Raw genomic sequence first — 27982 nt, 5'->3', positions numbered from 1 at the left:
TTCACTGATTTTCTCAATTGTTTTCTATTCTCTATTTCATTTACTTCCATTCTAATCTTTATTAATCCCTCCCTTCTGCTTGCTTGGGTTTAGTTTGCTCTTCATTTTTAGTTTCTTAAGGCGGAAGAAGGTTTTTAATTTGAGAGCTTCTTTTTTAATATAAATGTTTACAGTTATAAATTTCCCTCTTAGCACTGTTTTTGCTGCATTCCTTAAGTTTTGATGTGTTGTGTTTCTGTTTTTACTCAGCTCATAGTAATTTCTAATTTTCCTTTTTTTTTAAATTAATTTATTTATTTAGTGTGTTTGTGTGTGTGTGAGGAAGATCAGCCCTGAGCTAACATCCAAGCCAATCCTCCTCTTTTTGCTGAGGAAGACTGGCCCTGAGCTAACATCCGTGCCCATCTTCCTCCACTTTATATGTGACGCCGCCACAGCATGGCCTGACAAGTGGTACATCGGTGCCCGCCTGGGATCCGAACCCAGGCCACCAGCAGCAGAGTGTATGCACTTAACCACTATGCCACGGGGCCAGCTCCCTCCCTTTTCTTTTTTTGATCATTGATTATTTAGGAGTGTGTTGTTTACTGTCCACATTTGTGAATTACTAAAATTTCCTTCTGTTTTTTGATTTCTAATTTCTTTCTATTGTGGTTAGAAAACACATTTTGTATGATTTCAACCCTTTCAAATTTACTGAAACTTGTGGCCTAACCTGTGGTCTATCCTGGATAACGTTTCATGTGCACTTGAGAAGAATGTATTCTACTATTGTGAGATGGAGTGTTCTAGAGATGTCTGTTAGGTCCAGTTGTTTTATAGTGTTGTTCAAGTCTTCTATTCCCTTGTTGACCTGTCTTATTATTCTATCCCTAATCAAATTTTTTATCCTCAATGGCAACAACAATAAGGATCACAAGTGCTCACTACGTGACTCCCTAACGTAGCGGACAACAGGCATTGCTGGCTGCAGGTCTTTAGCCTGAGAAAGCTGTCAAGTTAAGCAATTTCTTCTTAGGCTTCTTTATCATGTCATTAACAGAAATTAAAATGGAAAAACAAATGAGTTCCACAACTTGACTTCCTACTACATGATCATTTTAATTTTGCTATGACAGTCTCCTAAAAAACTGAACTTACTCATATCCCTACTTCAGCAAATGTCCTAAGAATACTGAGAGATCACTGCAGGCAGGCTTCTTGTAGCTGGAGCGGCTGGCAAACGAGTGGAAGTCTTTTGCTTCCAACCATCCTCAATGTGAAGAGCAATAAGATGTATGACTGCAGTTGGTTTTTACAGGTAAGGGAAATCCATACTGCTGTAAACTTGAGTCTGGTCAAATCTGTGGCTAAAGGAAGGAGAAAAAGAATACAGCTCCCCAAGCTGCTCCTTGGTCTCCCAGGGATTAGCTGAGCTGCTGAGCAGCATCTTCCACCAGCCACGTCCTTAACCCACAGGCTGCCACCCAATGACCTGGGTGAGGGTGAGGGACCAATGCACTGGGTTTACTGCCTTCCTTCTGCCTTCCTTCTTTTTATTGTTTTTAAAAGACCTCAAATCCTGCAAAAACCATCCTCTCCTGCCATTTCCACTCAGATAACTTGAGCAGCCCAGGTCAGAGAGAAATGAAATGTTTCAAGTAGCTCCATCTACAGATAAGAGTAATCCAACGCACTTTTCAACTCCTCTCCCATTTTCTGCCCATAGATATCCCATTATTCATCCTTTCAAAGTCCAGCTCAGGCCGGCCCTGTGGCTTAGTGGTTAAGTGCGTGCGCTCTGCTGCTGGCGGCCCGGGTTCGGATCCCGGGCGCGCACTGACACACCGCTTCTCCGGCCATGGTGAGGCCGTGTCCCACATACAGCAACTAGAAGAATGTGCAGCTATGACATACAACTATCTACTGGGGATTTGGGGGGAAAAAATAAATAAATAAAATCTTTAAAAAAAAAAAAAAAAAAAAACAAAGTCCAGCTCAAATGCCACCTTTTCCACAAAACCTCCCAACCCCCTCTTTCTCCACCCAAATTAACAGTTCTTCATGTGCACAGCCCACTAACGATACCTACTTCACCACGATTCTATTTATCTTGGATATTTAATTGTGAAATGAAGAAAGCATGGTGCGATAGAAAAATGCAGGCTTTGAAACCAAGCAAATTTGGATTCAAACTCTGACCCATGGCAGAGGTAGACCACTAAGGACAAGATGATCATGTAAAGGACTGAGCACTCTGTTAATATGGGTGTCTTTTGTCTATCCTCACCACCTTGCTCTCTGAGGGCAAAGGCATTTTGTCATCTTCACTTCCCTTCTGCCATGTCCCTCAGTAGCATCACTATCATAATAAAATTAGTAGGTAACATTTATTTATTATGTGCCACCACTGATCAAAGCACATTCCATTACATATATTAACTCAGTTAATACTTACAAAAACCCTCAAGTAGATATTATTATTATCCTTATTTTACAGATAAGGAAACGAGGCAAAAAAGTTAAGTAAACTTACCCTAGGTCACACCTCTGATAAGTAGTAGAGTCAGGATCTGAATACGGTATATTTGGCACCAAAGCTTGCTCTCATTACCATCATACTATACCTCCACTCTAAGTATGGTCTTTGTCAATGAAGAAATTTGCCTTTTTAGGTAATATACACAACATTTAGGCAAAATCTGACTGAGGCATGGTTAGCTGTCCCCAGAATTTCACTTGCCATTAAAAGGAAAATAGGCTTTTCCAAACAAAGTCATAAGATCATAGAAAACACCCAACGTTTTCCAACACTACCCCAACTGAAATCTATTTTTTTCCCCCCAAAGCCCCAGTAGATAGTTGTATGTCATAGCTGCACATCCTTCTAGTTGCTGTATGTGGGACACGGCCTCAGCATGGCCTGAGAAGCGGTGCGTCGGTGCACACCCGGGGTTCTGAACCCGGGCCGCCAGCAGCGGAGCGCACGCACTTAACTGCTAAGCCACGGGGCCGGCCTTGAAATCTATTTAAGTACAAAATTTAGGTAGAGTTTTTCTTCTGAAGTAAAAACAATTCTATTTAATCAAGCCTTCCTTAATCTGACAATGAAGACCAAGTTAGGCATGCAGGAGACTACTAAAGAATTAAGTGATCTTTTCAATTACCAATCTCATATTACTTTTCACAAATACCTGAACTCCAACAGCAACACGGCAGGGCCTAATCTGTTTATCATTTAAATCAAATCCCCAAAATAATTTCAGATATCGTTTCTCCTACAGCAACTGTTTTCTTTGTACAAATATTAATGGTCTAAGCCATGGGTTCTCATTACTGTACTTCAACTAATTTGATCTGAATTTTATGAGGGAGTGATTGCCTATTAATCAATGTGGACGTTTTCAAAAGGTCATATTCCCAGAGAAGACTTACACCACAGAGCAAGCATAACATCCTTTCTTGCTACTCTCACGAATTAAGAATGCACCATCAGGTTTCCCATAAAGCAAGTCCTCTGCTTGTACTCGATTGACATCCTCAACAAACCAGGTTTTCTCATCATAATGGGGCAGGTTTTCATCTTCTTCATTGATAAAATAGGTCCTAAAAATTAAATGTTAAAATATTATTCTAACAATCAGGTTACTTATATCTAAAAGCAAATTCATGAATAAAACTCTCTTTTAAATCTCTAACCACAAAATGACAAAGTGAAATTGCAACTAGTTGGATTTTTTTTAACAACTTCATTACTTGCTATGTGCAGAAAGCACAGAATTTGCATGTCTCATCCAATAAAGCTGACACATGAATGTCTGAACGAGCAATGCTTATGGATCCAGGTTTCATGTGGTTTGGCAGGTCTCTGAACTCAAGTGCCTATAGGGTACTCTTTAGGCAATTCAATTCAAAAGACGTGCAAAGTTCTTGATTCGATGTCCTCAAGTGACAATGAGAACCCACATTTAGCATGTATAAAAAAGGCCCATCTCTTATACTGGGAACAAAGCCCCCCTGACAGAAAGGTACAGAGACAACTTACTCATCAGCATCCTCATTCTTGATTCCCAGCCAGGCATTTAGGCGCTTCTGTCTCACTCCTTTGTGATTGAGCCATCTGCCAGAGGGAAGACACCAGTGTCAGTATCTGTGCAAACTCTGCCTATACAAAGTAGATTCGTTCAAGCCAACAAACTTCCAGAGTCCAGGAACCTCTTATTTTCCCCAGTCCTACTAAGGGTGGCCAGAGATTTCCCTAAACTAGTTTCCCCATTACTTTTCCTTCAACTTTTTGCAAAAAGGCAGAAACACAGAGAGCTACCCGAAATTAGGCACTTCTCTCACTTTTCACTTTCCTTTTCTAGAAGGTTATATCACTATAAGCACACACATATTTGCACTCAAACACAGTGAGACATTTGTTTCTCATATCATTAGTTAGGTGAGCATAGTGTCACATTTGCAATCTCCACTAAGCCAGAGGACTCAATTCCTGTGTGGCCTATTACACTGAGTTTAAAATTCTAAAACAGAATTTCAAGGTCTATTTTTGCACTTAAGCAAGCCACAAGAAATTCAAGGTGGCAATCTGAGTAATTAATAAGAATTTTCTTCATCACAAGGCAAATCACAGTATTTTAAAGTATACCAACATTTTAGATGTAAAATGATATAAACCATTACATTTTAGTTCCATTGAGATGGCTGATGGTCTAAAACTTGAGTAGAGTATAAAAACTCTTTCATTCATCACCATGCCCTACCCAGGCTCATAATCAACCAGGTCTCATCATAAACATCACCTCTTCAGGGAGGAATACCCTAATTGTCCCAACTAAGGCATCCGCCAGTCACTCTCTATATTTTACCTTATTTTATCATATTCATAGCACTTGCCTGAAATTCATTATTTTATATTTTCACTTGTTTACATTTGTCGCCCCCACTAAAATGTAAGCTGCTTTAAAGCAAGGGCTCTGTCCTGTTCATGCTATTCCCAATGCTGAAAAGAGTGCAAGCACCTAGCAGATATTCAATAGATCAGTAAATATTTGCTGGTGGGCTGTTTTTAACAAAATCTTCAGGGTCAACTCCAAGGTCATCTTGTATCTCTCTCTGATCCCAAGTACACTCAGATAACTTGACATCACACCTAATTTTAAAGTTCTTTTAGATAGATTTCATAGCCTTTCTCAGTAAGACGTGTCCTTCAGTTAACCTGGGTTTCATTTTTTCTACTTAGTGAAGCTGGAAAGCATCTAACACATGATCTTGATAGAATTTACTTAGTAACAAACCCCCTCCCATAGCATCACTTCTCTTAGCAAAATGTCCAGATACCCTCTCCAAACATTCTTATCATCCAAAGTTTTCTATTCTTAAAGAACTGATCTTTTCTTTAGTAAAGAGACAAGCACACCTGGTCAAGGGCTTGAAATGAACAAACTGCACCACATCTTCTCTTGAGTCCCCATTTTCTTTTAACCATCACCCTTTTAAACTGAGCTTCCCTTTCTGCCACAAGGAACGTTAGGACACCCAGGAAAATCCGGGAGAAAGAGAAGAACGTTTTTGGTTCACCCTCCATCTATGATGGTCTCTGCCTTCTGACATAGGCAACTTTTCTAATCTCCCAAAAGTCCATTTCAAATACTACTATATAGTTCTGAGTCCTTAACATCTATTAACAATGCCAGGAACTGACTATCTTTTAAAAATGATTTTGAAAAAGCTCAAGTAACTTTGTAAGCATGTTAATTCATATTTAACTTATTGTTATTGATTAATGCCTAGACCACAACTAAACACAGTACATTCTAGAGGAAAAATCTGAGGCAAAGTATCAAAAGACCCAATACCTAGTTCTCATTCTGTTACTAATTGTGAGATCTTGATCAGGCTCTCCTTATGCCTCAGTATTCTCTTCTAAAAAACAGGAAAAATACTATTCCCATAGCTTACATTGAAGTTACCTTAAGAAAAACAAGAGAGAAAAAATAGCTGGTGTCAGCATATCCTTACCTAGCTGCCACTCCAGCAAGCAGGAAAAAAATATACATATAGATACATGGTGCCCTTTCTAAAGGTTCTAATGAGCCTTTCAACCCAACTACCACCCTCTAAGAGGAAAAGAGCTTGTGTTTCAGTCCACGAAAGAGGATTAAACTGGACAGTCCCTGAGAGAGGAGGCTAGGAAAAACTACTTTGAAGCTGAAGCAGTAGTCCTGAAGGAAAATTTAGGCTTCCCTAGAGCCTGGCTAAAGTATGAGGCAGGGTGACAGAAAAGGGTGCCCCATGCACAAGGCACCCTGGATGGAGGACAAGAAGACGCAGAGTCTGTTGGTGGTCAATAAGATTACTGTGAAGAATACCTCTGAACTTTCTGGAACAGCAGTATTTAACCAGATGGCAAGACACAATGACTGGGGCAGAGGAAGCATCCAGTGATGGCAGTGATGAGGGATAAGGGACTGTGCTCCCCTAGTTTCCTGGCACTAGCTCAGGATGACATTCTTAAATGATCTGTGTGTGTGCATGTATGTGTAGGAGGTGGGAAGAGCCCTAATCATAACTGGGATAAAATACTTCTCATATAACCAGGCAGGTGGGAACTTTGAATAAATTAATTTTAATTTAAAGAAAAAGAGGAATACAACTTGTCTTGCACAAAGTTTTATGGACAGAACTTCACATGCCCTAAAGAAGAATAAAATGAGATAATATATCAGACATTTTGAAAAATTAAATCACTTTTTTTTTTTTTTTTGTGAGGAAGATCAGCACTGAGCTGACATCCGTGCCAATCCTCTTTTTGACGAGCAAGGCCGGCTCTGAGCTAACATCCATTGCCAATCCTCCTCCTCTTTTTTTCCCCAAAGCACCAGTAGATAGCTGCATGTCATAGTTGCACATCCTTCCAGTTGCTGCACGTGGGACGCAGCCTCAGCATGGCCGGAGAAGCGCGCGGCAGTGCGCGCCCGGGATCTGAACCTGGGCCGCCAGCAGCAGAGCACACGCACCCAACCGCTAAGCCACGGGGCCGGCCCTTAAATCACTTTTAAAAATTTAAAGTTATAAGAGATAAATTAAGGACTGATTCCACTACTTTAAAAAACCCAGACCATCGCTGGTGGAAACGTAAAATAGTGCAGGCACTTTGGAAAAGTCTGGCAGTTCCTCAATTAAACATACAATATGACCTAGCAATTCCACTCCTCAGCATACACTCAGGAGAACTGAAAACATATGTCCATACAAAAACTTGTACACGAATGTTCACAGCAGCATTATTCATGATAGCCAAAAGATGGAAACAATCCAAATGTCCATCAATTGAAGAATAGTTAAACAAAATGTGGTATATTCATACAATGAAATATTACCTGGCCATAAAAAGGAATGAAGCACTGATACATGCTACACATGGATAAACCTTGAAAACATTATGCTGAGTAAAAGAAGCCACTCCCAAAAAACTACATATTATATAATTCCATTTATATGAAATGTCCAGAATAGGGAAACCAATAAAGACAGAAAATAGATTAGTGGTTGCTTAGGGCTGGAGGGAATAGGATGATAGGCGATGCTAGGTAAAGCATACATAGTTTCTTCTTGAGGTGATAAAAATGTCCTAAAATTGACCATTGTGATGATTGCACATATCTGTGAATATACTAAAACACGTAATTATACACTTATATGGGTGAATTGTATGGGATGTGAACCATATCTCAACAGAGTTGCTTAAAAAAAAAACAAAAAACAGAACACACCACCCTCCACAGAACTCCTTTAGCTGCAAACTCCTCTAGAACGTATTACTCAAAACTCGTCATTAATGCACCTATATTGTTATGGCAAGTTACTCTTTATTTTGAATTTACGAATTTAGGTTTATGAACACAAAGAAAAGTAAACGGGGACCATAAAAACTAACTCCTGATGAAAAAGAATTGCACGAGAACAACCAAATTCCTGTTTTGAAAAGGAATTTTAAAGGATTTTATATAAAAGAAATTTTTACTCTATATTTAAGAAACAAAATTCTGTATTTAAGCATTCAAGAATATTCTACATACAGTAAAGTTGCAGGGTACAAAATGAACATACAAAAATCACGTGCATTTCTACACACTAACAATGAACTAGCAGAAAATCAAAAATACGATCCCACTTACAATTACAACAAAAAGAATAAAATACCTAGAAATAAATTTAACCAAGGAAGTGAAAGATCTGTACACTGAAAAGTATAAGACATTGTTGAAAGAAATCAAAGAAGACACAAAGAAATGGAAAGATACTCCGTGCTCCGTGCTCATGGACTGGAGGAATTAACATAGCTAAAGTCCATACTTCCTAAAGCAATCTACAGATTCAATGCAATTCCTATCAAAATCCCAATGACATCTTTCACGGAAATAGAACAAAGAATCCTAAAATTTATATAGAACAACAAAAGACCCCGAATAGCCAAAGTGATCCTGAAAAAAAAGAACAAAGTTGGAGGTAACACACTCCCTAATTTCAAAGTATACTACAAAGCTACAGTAATCAAAACAGCATGGTACTGGCAGAAAAACAAACACAGAGACCAATGGAACAAAACTGAGAGCCCAGAAATAAACCCACACATCTATGGACAACTAATTTTCAACAAAGGAGCCAAGAACATACAATTGAGAAAGGAAAGTCTCTTCAGCAAATAGTGTTGGGAAAACTGGATAGCCACATGCAAAAGAAAGTAGACCACTATCTTACACCATACACAAAAATTAACTCAAAATGGATTAAAGACTTCAATGTAAGACCTGAAACCACAAAACTCCTAGAAGAAAGCATAGGCAGTACACTCTTTGACATTGGTCTTAGCAATATCTTTTTGGATATGTCTCCTCAGGCGAAGGAAACAAAAGAAAAAATAAACAATAGGACTACATCAAACTAAAAAGCTTCTGCATAGCAAAGGAAACCATCAACAAAAGGAAGAGACAACCCACCAACTGGGAGAAAATAATTGCAAATCATATATCCAATAAGGGGTTAATTTCCAAAATATATAAAGAACTCCTACAACTTAACAACAACAACAACAAACAACCCATTAAAAAATGGGCAGAGGATCTGAACAGACGTTTTTCCAAAGAAGATATACAAATGGCAAACAGGCACATGAAAAGATGTTCAACGTCACTAATTATTAGGGAAATGAAAATCAAAACCACAATGTGATATTACTTCATGCCCATCAGAATGACTATTATTAAAAAGACAAGAAATAACAAGTGTTGGAGAGGATGTGGAGAAGAGGAAACCCTCATACACTGCTGATGGGAATGTAAATTGGTGCAGCCACTATGGAAAACAGTATGGAGATTTCTCAAAAAATTAAAAATAGAACTACCATATGATCCAGCTATTCCACTTCTGGGTATTTATCCAAAGAACACCAAAACACTAATTTGAAAAGATATACACACCCCTATGTTCACTGCAGCAGTATTTACAATAGCCAAGAATTGGAAACAACCTAAGTGCCCACTGACAGATAAATGGATAAAGAAGATGTGGTATAATATACACAATGGAATACTACTCAGCCATAAAAAAGGATGAAATCTTGCCATTTTCAACAATATGGATGGACCTTGAGGGTATTATGCTAAGCGAAATAAGTCAGATGGAGAAAGACAAATACCATATGATTTCACTCATATGTGGAAGATCCAACAAATAAACACACAGATACAGAGAACAGATTGGTGGTTACCAGAGGGGAAGGGGGGTGGGGGGAGCGAAAGAGGTAAAGGGGGACATTTGTATAGTGACAGATGGATACCAGACTTTTGGTAGTGAACATGGTGTAGTCTATATAGAAGTCAAAATACAATGACGTACACCTGAAGTTTATACATTATAAGCTAATGTTAACTCAATTTAAAAAAAATAATATTCTAGAGACAGTACACTGGGATCTCAGCATGCAGTGGGCTATGCAGTGGCAAGTCAGGGAAATGTCCACACCCACAGGGTGTGACAGGGATGAATTAATGACAGTCTCTTGCTGGGTACTGCAGAATTCCAAGCTACTCCAACTTCAAGACAAGACCAAAGAGAGATCATACTCAGTATCATGCAGCACTGCTTATACACAGCACACATTTTCCAACCAGTCTCTTTCCGGACTGCAATTTCTGCAGTGGAACAGACAGAATTCACCAAGACTAGTACCGTCTCTGTTAGAAACATCAAAGCGTGGACTATGGGACACTGGACTAGCCTTCCTGAAGCAACCCTTCCAAAAGAGGTAATCGTTGTCTGTGTCTCCCTCAACATCCTAGTTGTCTTTACTAGTAGGTCATGGCTTATCATCCATGATGTTATCTAAACTCTCTTTTATACTCAACTTACGTAACTCATTAAAGGAATTTTCAATAACTTATTCATGCACCATGGGATGGTATATTTCTTGACATCTTATCGCTTTCTAGGGCAAAGAAGTCCCGCCATTCATTCCTTTGATCCACGGCATAGCCTTCTTGGGCCTTTCTTCAGGTTCATTATGTGACCAAAACGATATAAGCATTCCAAGAACAGACACACCCTGCTTTTAGACAAGGGCACCTCCTCACCTTATTCCAAAGCTCTTCTGTATGGTATGTGTACTTGCTTGACATTTTTTTGGCGACAATAGCAAACTGAAATGATCTCTAGACAGAAGTGTTACTAAAAACTACTCAGCATAGTGTAATTGTAATTGTTTGCCCCCAAAACAATCACCTTAAATTTTCCTCTATTGAAACTCAACAGTCACTGTTCCAACCTCTAAGCTTGTATTTTATACCCTCTCCCTTTCTCACATAACAAAGGCCTGAAGTCTATGGAAAACCCAGTCAGAGGTCTTTTTTTGTGTGTATATGGGGAAGATTAGCCCTGAGTTAACGTCTGTTGGAAATCCTCCTCTTTTTGCTGAGGAAGATTGGCCCTGAGCTAATATCTGTGCCCATCTTCCTCTACTTTATATGTGGGATGCCTGCCACAGCATGGTTTGATAAGTGGTTCATAGGTCAGTGCCTGGGACCCAAACCCGCGAACCCCAGGCCGCCAAAGCGAAGCGTGCAAACTTAACCACTATGCCACCGGGCCGGCCCCCTCAGTAAGAGGTCTTTACCCTGTCTTCTCCTGCCAGGAGTTTGAATTGAGTTGTGTTACATGCATTAAAGTCACCTATAAACATATTTCATAACAGTCTATTCATTACCTAGAACTAAATCTAATATATTTTCCTTTCTCATGGATTCTTTCCTTCTATGAAGCAGCCATTTATCCTTCTAAAAATCTAATCCACACATCTTGTTATGATAATAAATATTTCACTCTATATTTGGATAATATTCCTCTGTCTTGCTAAATCATATCGTTTTCCACAATATTAAAGAATTGGGTTTCACTCCTCAGGTCAAATTATCTTCCATGTCTGCTATCAACACATTTCTAGTACTTAAATATAGAATTTCATTTCTTAAATACAAAAACCCTTTCATAGACTGTTCTGCATACTTATTCATAGGCCCCCCACGCCCATGAGGGGTAATTTCTATTTCTGTGGCTCCACTGTGTAACCAAAGATTCTGGTTTTTGTGTTTTAGGCAAACACTAATCTGTACTTTTTAAGCTGTATCACTTTGCTCATGCCACAGCCACCCTCTGAGATTTCCAAGGCATCTGTATGGATTAAAGTCCTACATTCTGGTTTGCCCCATACAGCAACTTTAGGTAAACTCTGGTGCCCCTACTACTAACAGGACTGCTTTCCTAAATTCTTACAATCTCCCTGGCCAGTTCTCAATTAAAAATCTCTTCTATAAATAGAGAATTTGAATACACCAATCACAAGTAAAGAGATTGAAACCGTAATCAAAAACCTCCCAAAACATTAAAGTCCAGAACCAGATGGCTTCCCCGGAGAATTTTACCAAACATTCAAAAAAGTTGTAATACCTATCCTTCTCAAACCATTCCAAAAAATAGAGGAAAATGGAACACTTCCTAATACATTCTACGAGGCAAACATCACCCTGACACCAAAGCTAGACAAGGACAATACAAAGAAGAAAAATTACAGGCCAATATCGTTGATGAATATAGATGCAAAAATCCTTTGCCAATACAAAATATTGGCAAACCGAATACAGCAATACTTTATTTATTTATTTTTTGTGTGAGGAAGATCAGCCCTGAGCTAACATCCATGCTAATCCTCCTCTTTCTGCTGAGGAAGACCGGCTCTGAGCTAACATCTATCGCCAAGCCTCCTCCTTTTTTTTTTTCCCCAAAGCCCCAGTAGATAGTTGTATGTCATAGTTGCACATCCTTCTAGACAGCAATACTTTAGAAAGATCATACACCATGATCAAGTGGGATTTATACTAGGGACACAGGGATGGTTCAACATCCACAAATCAATCAATGTGATACATCACATTAACAAAACAAGGAATAAAAACCAAGTGATCATCTCAATAGATGCAGAGAAAGCATATGACAAGATCCAACAACCATTTATGATAAAAACTCTCAACAAAATGGGTGTATAAGGAAAGTACCTCAACATAATAAAGGCCATATATGACAAACCCACAGCCAACATCATACTTAACAGGGAAAAACTGAAAGCCATTCCTCTGAGAACATGAACAAAACAAGGTTGCCCAGTCTTGCCACTCTTATTCAACACAGTACTGGAGGTTTTGGCCAGAGCAATTAGGCAAGAAAAAGGAATAAAAGGAATCCAAATAGGCAACAAAGAAGTGAAACTCTCACTGTTTGCAGACGACATGATTTTATATACAGAAAACCCTAAAGAATCCACCAGAAAGCTATTAGAAATAATCAACAACTACAGCAAAGTTGCAGGGTGCAAAATCAACTTACAAAAATCAGTTGCATTTCTATACTCTAATAAAGAACTAACAGAAAGAGAACTCAAGAATACAACCCCATTCACAATCACAACAAAAAGAATAAAATATCTAGGAATAAATTTAACCAAGGAGATGAAAGACCTATACAATGAAAACTATAAGACATTATTGAAAGAAACTGACGATGACATAAAGAAATGGAAAGATATTACATGCTCATGGATTGGAAGAATAAACATAGTTAAAATGTCCATACTACCTAAAGCAATCTACAGACTCAATGCAATCCCAATAAGAATCACAATGACATTCTTCATGGAAATAGAACAAAGAATACTAAACTCCATATGGGGCAACAAAAGACCCCGAATAGCTAAAGCAATCCTGAGAAAAAAGAATAAAGCTGGAGGCATCACGATCCCTGACTTCAAAATATACTACAAAGCTATAGTAATCAAAACAGCACGGTACTGGTACAAAAACAGACACACAGATCAATGGAACAGAATTGAAAGCCCAGAAATAAAACCACACACCTACGGACAGCTAATCTTCAACAAAGGAGCTAAAAACATACAATGGAGAAAGGAAAGTCTCTTTGATAAATGGTGCTGGGAAAACTGGACAGCCACATGGAAAAGAATGAAAGTAGACCCTTTTCTTTCACCATACACAAAAATTAACTCAAAATGGATCAAAGACTTGAAAGTAAGACCTGAAACTATAAAACTCCTAGAAGAAAATATAGGCAGTACATTCTTTAACATTGGTCATAGAGAGATCTTTTCAAATTTCATGTCTACTTGGACAAGGGAAACAAAAGAAAAAATAATCAAGTGGGACTTCATCAAACTAAAGAGCTTCTGCAAGGCAAATGAACCCAGGATCAAAATGAAAAGACAACCCACCAGCTAGAAGAAAATATTTGTAAATCATATATTGGACAAGGGGTTAATCTCTATAATATATAAAGAACTCACATAACTGAACAACAAAAAACAAACAACTCAATCAAAAAGTGGGCAGAGGATATGAACAGACCTTTTTCCAAGGAAGATATACAGATGGCCAGTAGGCACATGAAAAGATGTTCAACATCACTAATCATCAGGGAAATGCAAATGAAAACTACACTAATATATCACTTTACACCCAGTAGAATGCCTATAATCACAAAGACAAAAAATAACAAATGTTGGAAAGGCTGTGGAGAAAAGGGAACCCTCACTCACTGCTGGCAGGAATGCACAATGGTGCAGCCTCCATGACAAACAGTATGGAGATTCCTCAAAAAATTAAAAATAGAAATACCTTATGATCCAGCTATTCCACTACTGGGTATCTATCCAAAGAACCTGAAATCAACAATCTAAAGAGGCTTATGCACCCCTATGTTCATTGCAGCAGCCAAGAAGTGGAAGCAACCCAAGTGTCCATTGACTGATGATTGGATAAAGAAGATGTGGTATATTTATACAATGGAATACCACTCAGCCATAAAAAAAAGACAAAATCGTCCCATTTGCAACAACATGGATGGACCTAGAGAGTATTATGTTAAGTGAAATAAGCCAAACAGAGAAAGACAAACACCATATGATTTCACTCATACGTGGAAGATAAACTAATACAAGTACAGAGAGAACAGTTTGGTGGTTACCAAGGGGTTCGGGGGTGGGCACAAGGGGTGAAGGGGCATATTTTATATGGTGACTGACAAACAATAATGCACAACTAAAATTTCACAATGTTATAAACTATTATGACATCAATTAACAAAAAAGAAAAATCTCTTCTACCTCTAACATCTCTAGTAGTAATCTGGTGCTGGTGTTTCCCTCCCATATAGGCCCAGACTACTTACACAAGGTGCTGATCTCGGATCTTGCGCAGCTGGATCAGGTCAGGTTTGATACTGTTCATTTTTTTATCTATTTCTCGGTTGTCCAAAGCTTGTTTCTTCAAATCTTGCTCTAGACGCATTTTACTATCATGAATCTCACCCAGACGTGATTTCAATTTGTCATAGTTCATCATAATTCTGTGAAAATATTTGACATATTAATGCTAAAACAGGAACCAAGCAGAAGCATTCTATAGTGTGAGCATAGTCCTAAACTCTTAAGTGGTGGACATCTTCTGTGTCTGCATGGTCCATATCCATTCTCACTCTTCTGGGAAAACAGCACCCTGATGCTCCCTGTAGGTAAGGGTTCCCTGCCCCCATCTCAGATTCATGGGTGAACATCCACACAACCCAGCCTGACCAATAAAAGTATTCCATTCCATCCTATCCCTACCCTCAGGCCACAGTGACTGGTTTAGGAACAGGAATATTACCCAAACTGACCCAATTAGAGTCAATTCTACGACTTTTGCTAGAACCATTGTAAACAGAGGTTCTCTCTTTCCATTGGAATTGCCAAATTATGAATATGTGATTCTAAGACACCCAGCAGCTATGCTGCCATCTCACAGGGAAAGTGTGCCCAAGGATGAAGCCAACACAGAAAAACTGAGCCATAAGACAGAGTATGAGAGAGAATCCTGATGACCTTGTTTGGGCCCTAGATCCAGTCATGACTGAACAAGTAAAGCTATAGATATGATATATAAGAGGTAGCACAATAAATCAGTTAAGAGCAATGGCTTAGCAGTCGGCCTGCCGAAGTTGGAATCTCTGCCCTGCCACTTACTTCGTGGCTATGGGCAAGTTATTTAACTTCTCTGTGCCTTCATTTCCTCATCTGTTTAAAACGGGCACCTACAATAGTACCTACTTCACTGTGTTACTCTGTGAATTAAATGTGGTAATACAGGTAAAAGGACAAAACTGTGCCTAGTACATCTTGGTAGGCACTCAGTAGAGGATGGCTATAATCTTTTCCAGCACACAAAGTTTTGCTGTGCTCTGAACCCTTAAGGCAACAATTACCCACATTACTCATTCGCCACTCAATAATATGTGGTTCTATATTACTATTAAAACTTTATCACGGGCCGGCCCCGTGGCTTGGCGGTTGAGTGTGCGCGCTGCGCTGCTGGTGGGCCGGGTTCGGATCCCTGGCGCGCACCGACGCACTGCTTCTCCGGCCATGCTGCGGCTGCGTCCCACATACAGCAGCTGGAGGGATGTGCAACTATGACATGCAGCTATATACTGGGGCTTTGGGGGGGGAAAAAAAAACCTTATCATGCTACCACCTCCCTTTGCAACTAAACTATAAGTTCTTTTCTATTTCTTCATTATTAATAATAATAATAGCCATTTATTGATACCATATGCCAAGATACATACACACACATATGCCTTTCTGTACCATGAATATGTGTGTGTGTTTATGTGTATGTGTGTGTATCACTTAATTCTCACAGCACTTCAAGAAGATGTTAGCCACAGATTATGGAGGAGGAAACAGGCTAAGAGACTTAAGTAACTCACCCAAGGCCACACAGCTAGTAAATGGTCAACACAGAATTTAAGCCCATGTTTTAACCATTAAGCTATATTGCCTCACACCACTTAGCTCTATTCTTATGCACACAGAAGTTCACTAACACTTTAGTGCTAATATGAGAAATAATTTTGCTTTTCCCTTGCATGTGATTCATTTCCATTTACTATCCACTTTTTCACTTCTCAACACACTGTCATCTGGCTCAGTCTTCCAATATTCCACTAAATTTGCTTTGATAAAGGCTTCCAATATCCTTTTAGTTGCCAGATCCAATACTTCTCATGCTGCTCACTCTCTCATTGTAATCTCATTCTTAGCATCTACCATCACCTACACATTTATGCCTCCCAAATATTCTCTGTACCCCGAGTTCCAAATCCAAATAACCAGCTGCCTACCTCTCAGACAACTCCATTTGGATTCTCACAGGAACCTCAAACTCATCGGTTCCAACTCCAAACTCTCCTCATGTACTTCCTACGTTGGTGAATAACACCATCCCTTAGTGACTCATATAGAAATCGAGGAATAATCTTTGACTTCTCCCATACCTACTATATCTGGTCAGGCATCAAGTCCTCAGCATTTCTATTAACTCCCCCTCCTCTCCTGCCCTTGCTGTAGTTCAGGACCCCACCATCTTTTAACCTGATGACCACAAAGACTGCAGTCACCTGCAACAGTCAGGCTGGTTCTGCCTCCAATTTATTCTTAGACTGCTGCTGTTGACTTTCAGTTCAACAAATATTCAGTGAGCACCACTCCGTACTCTCAGGCACCATAATAGGTGCTGGAGCTATCAGGGACAGTAGCCACCATCCTTACTCTTAACAAGCTCGCAGTTTAGTGGGTGTAACATTCAGTAAATGTTACAGAAGAGTTCGAGACCAGATACTGTAGGGGTAGGAACAAAAGCCCCTAAACCAGTCTAGGGAATCAGGGAAGATTTTCTAGAAAAAGTCATGTGTAAGCTGAGTCCTAAAGGGCGAGCAGGAGCTAAAAATTTAGGAGGATGGAGAAAGAACACAGAAGAGAGGAGGTTCAGTTTGGTGCCATTAGTGGGAACAGCAAGTAGTTCCATAAGGCAGGAGTGTGAAGTTTGAGGGGCTAAAAGCAAACACGACAGAGATTACTGGGGAAGAAAAGAAGTCTTGTCTCACTGATGCATTTGGAGGCATTAGGCAGATTTACCGTTCAATTTCCTTTTCATTCCCTTCTCTGCGAAATCGCTCGATATATTCTTTGCTATGTTGTTCTTGCGTGTGACACTGCTCTTCAAATATTTTAATTGTTTCATTAAAAGCTTCAATTGCAGTCCTCTTCATCTGTATTTCCTATAGGAGAGAAAAAGAAAAGACATATACTTCACTACCTTCATTTTTTTTGTAACTTTGATCTTAAAACAAATCTTATAAGTTACAATTCCATATAAGACCGAATTAAGCGACAGCTAAAACAAGACCCTTTAACTCCTACCCTTATTACTTACATGCAAAATACATTATTGAAACTCTAAAATAAAAGAAAAATAACTATTACCTAAAATATAGCTGAGAACCACAGAAAGCCCTCTGAGTTGCTAAGAGAGATTAACCCTGAACACCTTGAAGACAAGGATAAAGTTCTGCCTTTGCACCTATTGTAGTGCTTACCTCCAAAAGGCACTAAAGGAGTGACTGGATAGAGTGGAAGAGTCTGGGCACCAAGATGCAAAGCCTTACTCCCAGAAGAGCCCTATAGAGTCTATTTATTCTTACTTTCATTTCTAAAGCCTGTAGTTTTCCAAGCAGATTCATCAGTAGATTAATCTGATTAGAAGCAGAAAATGAAAAAGGGAAGAATAGCTGATAAAATCAGATGCAGAATAAGATGAAAAAGTACAGCTCCACAGAACAAAAGCCCAGTAAGCTAAGCCATTCAGCACTAGGGTAAAGAGGCCTATCCATTTCGATGAGCTCTGAGGGTATTTGTAGACTTTAGCATCTGAATCATGATTCCCCTAAAATCTTCAAAGAGGGTTAAATTTTGTTCAATTTATTTCAGAAAGTCAAGGAATATGTGTAAAGGCCAGAAAGACTGCTATCCTGAATGCTTACAATTTTAAAAGTTTTGGTGCTTGCAGGATAACTCCTCAGTTTCAACAAATGATCACTGAGAATTCACTATATGGCAAGTACCATCTCGTGATAAATAAATTCATAAAACATGGAGCCTGCCCTCCAGGATTCAGAATACACAAGTGAAACAGATTTCTGAACCCTAACAAGGTTTTGTTTCACGTCATGGTAGAGGCAAACAGGTGGGGTGAATTAGTTATTTACTGCTTTACAGAGGCTTCATGGAGGAGGCAACATTTGAGCTAGGTCTTAAAGAACTGGGATAGAGAAAGAAAATGCAGCACTGCACATAGATGGCATGGCATGGCATATACATGAAATAACAGGGGCTGTTCAGGGATCAGCAATTGCTCAGTAGCTGGAACATATGGAGATTAGCAGATGAGGGAGGCTAGAACATTATGACGTTCCCTATAGTTGAAATTATATCTTACATATCTCAAATAGGACTGTAAAGTTAGTGAAATGCCCATATCTAAATATCTAACTACAAATTCTGCAATTCTCAAATTATAGTGGAAGGTCTTGGCCCCCTTGCAAGGTTAGAAATTACCTATCAAGTTCTGGTCCTGTATCTGCAAAGAAAACACCAATAATTTAGACTTTACTAACACTGGTATATGTGTTGATAGGTAAGGGAGCAAAGGAAAAAGTATTTGATATTACTGTCAAAGCAGCAGCCCCTCCATAAACAATGCCACTATCCCTATCACCAGAACTATACACCGACCTGTATCCACACCCCTTCTCTCTCTTCTCCCTTTATCTACATGTGCTCTAGGTCTCACCACTTCTTCCTTTCTCAGGCACTTTATTTCATCACATCAGCCAGCCTCTCTTACAACATTAACTTTCTCAGTCTAACAGTTCCTTCTCATCAGCATACAAACAAGCTCTAGTAACACTACTTTGAAAAAAATCCCTTAACCCTAAATTCTCCTCTAGTCACAGTTAGGCTTCTTGAAAGAGTTGTTTATATGGGCTGTCTCTCTTTCCTCATCTCTCATTCACACCCCAACTCATTCTATTCTGGCTTCTGTACTCAGCATTCCACAGAGACCACTCTTTCCAAGTCACCAATGATCTCATTGCCAAATTCCTGTCTCTCATCCCAATCCATCACTAAATCCTATCACTTTTCCTCCTAATTATATGTAATCCAGATGTCAAATATCTCCACATGCAGTCTATTCTCACCCCATGCCAACTCTAGCAGGACATACCATCTCTTCCCATTCTCTGGGAAGAATTCACTTACATCAAAGCAATCTAGATTTTATGTAAAATTTCAAGAAAAAGCAGAGAAGGTCTACAACACTTATAAACAGAGATGTCAATTCTTTAATCTCCCTTTAACACTTATTGTGCCAGCACATTTCCAGTGCTGCTAATCACTGCATCCCTCCCTCTCTTCCCTCACCTTCCAAAGCTTTAAGCCTCCATGGCTCTTCTCTGCTCAGCCCTATCTCAAGTCTTGCTCTCAATTCTCACACAGAGAAATTTAGTCGTCTTCTAGCTTCGACCTAGTGGTTTTTGGTTGCCTCCATCTACCCCCATACCCAGTTCCCCAACCAGCGAATCCAAGCCCAGAACCCAGTCTCATATCAGCTGCTCAGAACTCATATTCTGCTGTTAAATCCCCAATATTACTGAGCTTTTGGGCAGCACGTGGAGCTTTCTCTGCTTTCTCCAGCCATGACAAGAAAGCAGAAATGCAGCTCTGTAGAAGCCAAAGTCACATGCAACAAAGTCTACTTTTTCTAGGCTCTGTTTACAGGATGGTTAGCTCTCCCCTAGACTCCAGTTCACAGCATGAGTCTGACTCCAGGCCCCTGCCAAGAGTAGAGTGCTTTTGGTTCATTACCTTGCATAAATTCAGTCAACAAATAACTGAACACTAACTATATGCCAGGCATTATTTGAAACATTTGGAATACACAAGAGAATAAGCTTAGATAAAGATTTCTGCCCTCCTGGAAGCCCCTTTATAGTTTAGGGGATTACACGGACAATAAATAAGACATAATAACTAATTATATAGTCTGTTAGAAGAAGTATTATGTAAAAAAGAAAAGTAAAGTGAGAAAGGAAGATTGGAATGCAAGCTACAATTTTAAATAGAGTTGTCAGGTAGGCCTCATTGAGATGACAACATTTGAGCAAAGACTTGAAGGAGGTGAGGGGGTTAGACAAGTGACTATCTAGGGGACAAGTATTTTAGGCCAGGAAACAGCCAGTGCAAACTCTTGAAGGTAGGAAGCAGGTCTAGTATATCCAAGGAACAGCAAGGAGGCTAGAGTGGCTGGAGCACAGTGAGGAAGAGAGTTATAAGAAAGGAGGTCAGAGAGGAAGAGGGGCACAGATCATACTGGGCATTGTAGAAAGGACTCTGGCTTTTACTCTGTGTAAGATGTAGAACCAGAGATGGATCTTAAACAAAGGAGTGCTGTGATCTTACCTATGTTTTACAAGTATCACCTAGCTGCTATGTCGAGAATTGATCAGGGGGAGAGGAACATGTATAAGAGCAAGAAGACCAGTTAAAGGTTTCTGTGGTATATGAAAGCAAGAAATGATAATGGCTTAGATCAAGGTATTAGCAGTGGATATAGTGAGAAGGCACTAAATTCTGGGTATATTCTAAAAGTAAAGTCAACAGGAATTCTGCAAAGTGTAAAAGAAAGAGTCTAGGATGACTTCAAGGCTTTTGGCCTGAACAAGAAGAAGGATATGATTGCTCTCAACTGAGATGGGGAAGCAAAGGGTAGAACAGCCTTGAGGTGGAATATCAAAGTTCAATTTTGGACATGTTAAGTTTGGGATATCTAGTAAACATCCAAGTGAAGCTGCTGAATAGGCAGTTGGATATATGAGTTTAGAGTTAAGAGAAGTTAGAAGAACCAGAGATATAAGTTTGGGAATTACTGGCATATAGATGGTATGTAAACCCATGAGTCTGTCTGAGATCACCAGAGAGTGAATGAGTAACTAGAAAAGAGAAGAGGACCAAGATCAAAGAGGAGAAATCAACAAAGCAGACAGAAAGAACTACCAGGGAGGTCAAACTCCCAGTCACCTCTGCTTATCTTCAGATCTGGAAGTTCCATTTATGATTATTATTATGGGTTCTTGTTCCATCTCTGATCTACAGAAATATTCACATTGTTTTTGCATATAGCCATATGTTTTTAATGTTTATCATTTTTTAGTGTGAGATATAACAAGTAAAACACATAAAACAAATGCACAGCTTAACAAATTATTATAAAATGAACATCCACTACCAGCACCCCAGAAATTCCCGGTGTATCCTTTCTGGATCACAACTCCCTGCCTCTCCCCAATCCACCTTCCCTGCCTTGGTGATAACAGTATCCTGCCCTTTATGATGATCATTTCCCTGCAGTTTTACAGTTTTACCACTTCATGTTCTCATCCAAAATAAAAACGTTAACATTTGCCTGGTTTTGTACCTTATATAAATATAGACTCATATGTATTCTTTTGCATCTTTTGCTCAATATTCTTTGTGAGATTAAACATAGTGTTGCATGTTGCCCTTTAAATAAATATACGCACACAAATACAGTAATCCATTATTGCTTTGTTTGATGCAGAGGAAAGGGATTAAAGTACGCCATTTTGAATAAAGAGCTTTGTGTTTAACAAACATTGTCAGAGTACTTCAAACTTTTGAGGAATAGGGCCTCATCTCTCCCTTCGTGTTTCTAGAGTCAAGTATAGTATCATGTTTAGACTATGTGTTCAACAAATGTTTTTGGATGCCTATACTGGCCTTTCTTTACCTGATTCTCTGTTTCTGTCTCACACATACACACTCAGTCAAATCTGGCTGGGGTTCCCATTATCTCCATCTTGTAGATGGGAACTTGAAGCATAGATAGACTCTCAAGGGACATAACTAGTTTTTAACATAACAAGGATTAGAAAATAAATCTCATAAATTCCAATTCAGTTTATTTTATATATTTTTAAGAAGGTAATACATGCACACAGAAAAAAATAAATCAAACGATACAAAAGAATATATAGTAAAGAGTAAGTTTCCTATTCCTAGACTCTCACTGCCTTAATTATCCTCCCCAGAGAAGAGATTTAGTTTCTGACCAGAGATATTCTGAGCACATATAAACATATATCCTCCTCCACACATTTTCTTTCTTTTTTTAACCATAAATGACACTATAGCATGTACATTTTTCTGTACCTTGTTTTTTTTACACAACAAATCTTAGAAATCACTCAAAATCAGTAAATATAAACCTCCTTCATTCTTTTTTATGGTTATAGAATAATTTTATTTCATTTTGTTTTAAAAAGGCCATTTTTGTTATAAAATAACATATGCATATTATTCCTATTATTATTTCCTTCTTTCTGTTTTAATCGTATTTTTACAAAATCCCTCTAATTCTATCACCCAAAACATCCCAGTGTATTTTCATAAAGTTGTCCCTTCAGGTGAGTGGGTACACCCACAGCTGAAATCACACTCTATATACAATTCTACATGCTGTCTCCTTTACCTAAAACTACATCCTAAGCATTTCTCAAGTCAGTAGGAACTCCTAAGAAGCACTTAATAACAGCAGTTGCCTCTGGGGAATGAGGACTTTTATTTTGTATGCTATGATTCATATAGAATTCAGCAATTATTTATATTGACTTTAACATACATATTTATATAACTTTTGCACTTTTTAAAAATCAAAAAGTTTTAAAATAATTTCTGAAAAACTAATTAAATAGCTGCAAAACATTCTATTATAGGTATGATCATTTCACCATCCCCTAATGTTGACCACTTATGATGATTCAATCTGAAGAAGCTCAGTAACTTTTTCCCTACTTTACCCCAAACACTGACCTCATCACAGATAATTCATCTGGAAAAGCTAAAGGAATAGAGAGAAGCTGAAACCTGCAGTATAAAAAAGCATACACCCACACAGGCACACCACAGACACAGCACAAGTGTCAGGTAGAGAGGGAAAAAAAGGTTATTAAAATCATTCTGAATAACTTATTAACTAATAAAAGAAAACCTGAAAATAAAATGGAACCAAACATCTCATATAGGAAAATGGACCATATTAAAGCATTTCTGGCCACTGTAATCCCACACCTTTTCCCAATCAGTACTATATCTCATTCCTAATCTGTAATTCTCACAGCCAATACCCCCTAAAAGTCCCACAAGTCATGAGGTTCCTGGTGCAGTCTCTACCTTCACATTGCCCACCACAGATACTATGAAGGGCTTTGGGGCTGAGAAAATTAAGAACATTAATACTAGAGTCAAAACAAGGCACCATGAGTTACTGCAATACTGGAATAGCTCACAGCTGACTAATCCTTCCACAGCTAACAATTACAAACTATAAGCAAAGATACAAAAAACAAGTATTTCACATTATAGTCAAATTGTCAAAAGACAAAGAGTCTTGAAAGCAGCAAGAGAGAAGCAATTCATCATGTACAAAGGATCTTCAATAAAATTAATAGCTGATTTCCCATCAGAAACCATGAAGGCCAGAAGGCGGTGGGATAACATATTTAAGGTCTTGAAAGAAAAAAAAAACTGTCAACCAAGAATTCCATATCCAACAGTACTGTCCATCAAGAATGAAGGAGAAACTGAGATATTGCAGATACACAAGAGTTGAGAGAGTTCATTACCACTAGACCTGCCCTACAATAAATGCTAAAAAGATTCCTTCAGGCTGAAATGAAAGGACACTAGACTTGAAGCCACATAAAGAAACAAAGAACATAGGTCAAGGTAATTGCACAGGTACATAAAAAGCCAGTATTATTGTACTTTTGGTTTGTAACTTTTCTTTTTTTCTATATGATTTAAAGGACAAATGCATAAAACAACAGTTATAAATCTACATTAATGGGCATACAATGTATAAAAATGTAATGTGTGACAATAACAATACAAAGTGGAAAGAGAAATATGTATAGGAGCAGAGTGTTTATATACTATTGAAAACTTATTACATGATAAGTTGGCATTATTCAAACTAGGTTGTCATGCAGTTCGGATGTTAATTGTAATCTCCAAGGTATCCACTAAGAAAAACTAAAAAATATACAAAAAAGGAAAGAATTGGGGATCAAAAAGGTACACTACAAAAAAATCAATTAAATATCAAAAAAGCCAGTAATGGAAGAACTGAAAAACAAAAACACATAAGACACACAGAAAACTAATTGCTAAATGCCAGAAATCAGTCCTTCCTATCAGTAATCAGCAATTATTTTAAATGTAAGTGGATTAAACTCTCCAACTAAATGACAGAGACTGGCAAATGGATTTCACAAAGAAAAAACAACCAATGATCCACCCATATGCTGTCTACAAGAGACTCACTTCAGATGCAAAGATACAAGGGGTTAAAAGCAAAAGGACGGAAAAAGATATTGTAGGCAAATATGAGAGCTGTGGTGGCTATATTATTATCAAACAAAATAGATTTTAAGTCAAAAGATATTACAAGAGACTAAGAAGGGCATTACATATTGATAAAGGTTCAATACATCAAGAAGATAAAACAATTATAAACATATATGTGGAGAAGTTCTGGTTTCCAGTTCTGCATATAAGAAACTTGGAAGTTACCACTCCATCCAAAAAACAAGTAAAAAGATGAACAGACTAAACAAGCAACAACTCTTCTAGGATCTGTAAGAGGTAAGGACACAGGACAAACTGCTGTCCCCAAGACTAGAGAGACAGACAGGCAAATATATGTTGTCATGGCTTACCAGAGCAGAGACTCACAAGGAGAAACCAGTACCAGAGTAGGAAAACCTGAACCGTAGTTGACAAATTGCTGAGGCTCAGTGTAGACAACTCTGACAGTTAAAAACTCCAGGGGAACTCAGTCATAGAGGGGTCCCCAAAATTTTCTGAGATTTACCTCTAAGAGCTCAACCAGGTTCTCAAAGTAAACACTGGAGAAAAATCCCCTCATGCTTCCAGCAGGGGAAGGAGAAAACCAATCATTTTGAAATACATCAGAGCACCCTGTTCTTCTTAACAAGGCCTGACCTCAGGAGAAACTAGTTAACCAGAGCCTAGCTTCTTGCGGTATTATCAGAGCCTAACTGACCTGGGAGAAGGAAAATACCCAACTCCAGTCCACTCTAGCCATCCTCTCCCACCTAAGGGTGGAGAAAAAAACCCTGAGAAACACTTGTTTAGTTTAAAGTCCAGAGGCGTAGACTCACTAAAAGACTGAGACCTAATCATGGAGCTACAGAATGCTTCCCTTCCCCCACACCTCACCACCATTACTTAAGGCCTAATTATGGCAGTTCCTTTTACTCAGTACATTCCTTCTGGCTATCAAGAAAAAATTACAAAGCATACCAAAAGCCAAAAAACATAATTTGAAGAGACAGATCAAGCATCAGAACCGGACATGGCAGGGATGTTGAAATTATTAGACTGGGAATTTAAAATAACTAAGATTAATATACTAAGGACTCACATGGATAAAGTAGACTGCATGCAAGAACAGATGGGCAATGTATGCAAAGAGATGGAAATACTAACTGGACACAGCTGACTGCAAAGCAAAGAGAACAAAGACTGAAAAAAAACAGGACAGAATATCCAAGAACTTTGGGACAACTACAAAAGGTGTAACATACCTGCCATGGGAATACCACAAGGGAGGAGAAGAGAAAGAGAAACATATATGCACCTAACAACAGAGCCTCAAAATATATGAAGCAAAAATTGACAGAATTAAAGGGGGAATAGACAGTTTGACAGTTCTACAATAATAGTTGGAGACTTCAATATCTCACATTCAATAATGGATAGAACCATCAGACAGAAGACGAATAAAGAAATAGACAATCTGGGCAACTCTATAAACCACTTAAACCTAACAGACATATACAGAACACACTACAAAACAACAGCAGAATACACATTCTTCTCAAGTACACATGGAATATTCTCCAGGATAGATCACATTAGGCCACAAAACAAGTCTTAATAAATGTCAAAAGACTGAAATCATACAAAATATCTTTTCAAACAACAATGAAATGAAACTAGAAATCAATAATAGAAGGAAAACTCACAAATACGTGGAAATTAAACAACATGTTCTTAAACAACCAATGGGTCAAAGAAGGAATGACGAGAAATTAGAAAATACCTTGAGAAAAATAAGAAGGAAAACACAGCATATTGAAACTTATGGAATGCAGCAAAAGCAGTGCTCAAGGGAAATTTATAGCTGTAAACACCTACATTTGAAAAAAAGATCTCAAATCAATAACCTAACTGTATACGTTAAGAAACTAGAAAAAGAAGAGCAAATTAAGCCCAAAGCTAGCAGAAGGAAGGACATAACAAAGAGTAGAAAAGAAATAAATAAAATACCGAATAGAAAAATAGAGAAAATCAACAAAACCAATTTTAATCTTTGAAAAGATCAACAAAATTGACGGACCTTTACTTAGACTGACTAAGAAAAACAGAGAAGACTCAAATTACTAAAATCAGAAATTTAACAAGGGACATACTACCAACGTTACAGAAATAAAAAGGATTATAAGAAAATGCTATAAATAACTGTATGCCAACAAACTGGATAACCTAGATGAAATGGACAAATTCCTGGAAGCACATAAACTACCAAAACTGACTCAAGAAGAAACAGAAAATCTGAATAGAACTATAATTACCAGTAAGGAGATTGAATCACTAATCAAAAACTCCCCAACAAAGACAAACCCAGGACCAGATGGCTTCACTAGTGAATCTACCAGACACTTCAAGAACAATTAACAACAGTCCTTCTCAAACTCTTCCAAAAAACAGAATAGGAGGGAACACTTCCAAACTCATTCTGTGAGGCCATCATTATTCTGATACTGAAGTCAGATCAAGAGACTACAAGAAAAGAAAACTACAGACAATGTCCCTTATGAATATGGATATAAAAAATCCTCAACAAAATACTAACAAACTAAATTCAGCAGCATATTAAAAGGACTATAACTATACACCATTACCACGTGGAATTTATCCTAGGAATGCAAGGGTGGTTCAACATATGAAAATCAATCAATATAATACACAACATTAATAGATTGAAGGGGAAAAAAATATACAATCATCTTAATTGATGCAGAGAAAACATCTGACAAAATCTAACACCTTTGCATGATAAAAACATTCAATAAACTAGGAATAAAAGGAAACTTCTTCAACATGATAAAGGCCATTGTTATAGACTAAATTGTGTTCCCAAAAAAGATATGTTCAAGTCCTAACCCCAAGGACCTTAGCATGTGACCTTATTAGGAAATAGGGTTTTTGTAGATGTAATTAGTAAATTAAGATGAGGTCATACTGGATTAGAGTGGGCCCTATTCCAATGACTGGTATCCTTATAAGAAGAGAAAACAGACACAGAGGGAAAATGCCATTGATAACGGAGGCAAA

The 27982-nt window shown here is 38.3% G+C and overlaps 1 protein-coding gene across 1 annotated transcript in view; it reads right to left on the bottom strand.

Moving 5' to 3' along the window:
- The window catches only part of PIK3R3 (phosphoinositide-3-kinase regulatory subunit 3), a 128117-nt gene that overhangs the window by 9749 nt on the left and 90386 nt on the right, over positions 1-27982 (bottom strand). The window contains exons 6-9 of the mRNA XM_004442031.3: positions 17558-17700; positions 14773-14949; positions 4025-4099; positions 3415-3585 (exon numbers count right to left, since the gene is read on the bottom strand). Of these exons, the coding sequence (XP_004442088.1) occupies positions 3415-3585; positions 4025-4099; positions 14773-14949; positions 17558-17700 (566 nt within the window). The remainder of the gene's footprint in view (positions 1-3414; positions 3586-4024; positions 4100-14772; positions 14950-17557; positions 17701-27982) is intronic.

Source organism: Ceratotherium simum, chromosome 22 (genome assembly GCF_057802395.1).
Source record: "Ceratotherium simum simum isolate JZ-2026a chromosome 22, ASM5780239v1, whole genome shotgun sequence".
NCBI lineage: Eukaryota > Metazoa > Chordata > Mammalia > Perissodactyla > Rhinocerotidae > Ceratotherium > Ceratotherium simum.
This window is presented reverse-complemented; position numbering and strand designations above follow the sequence as displayed.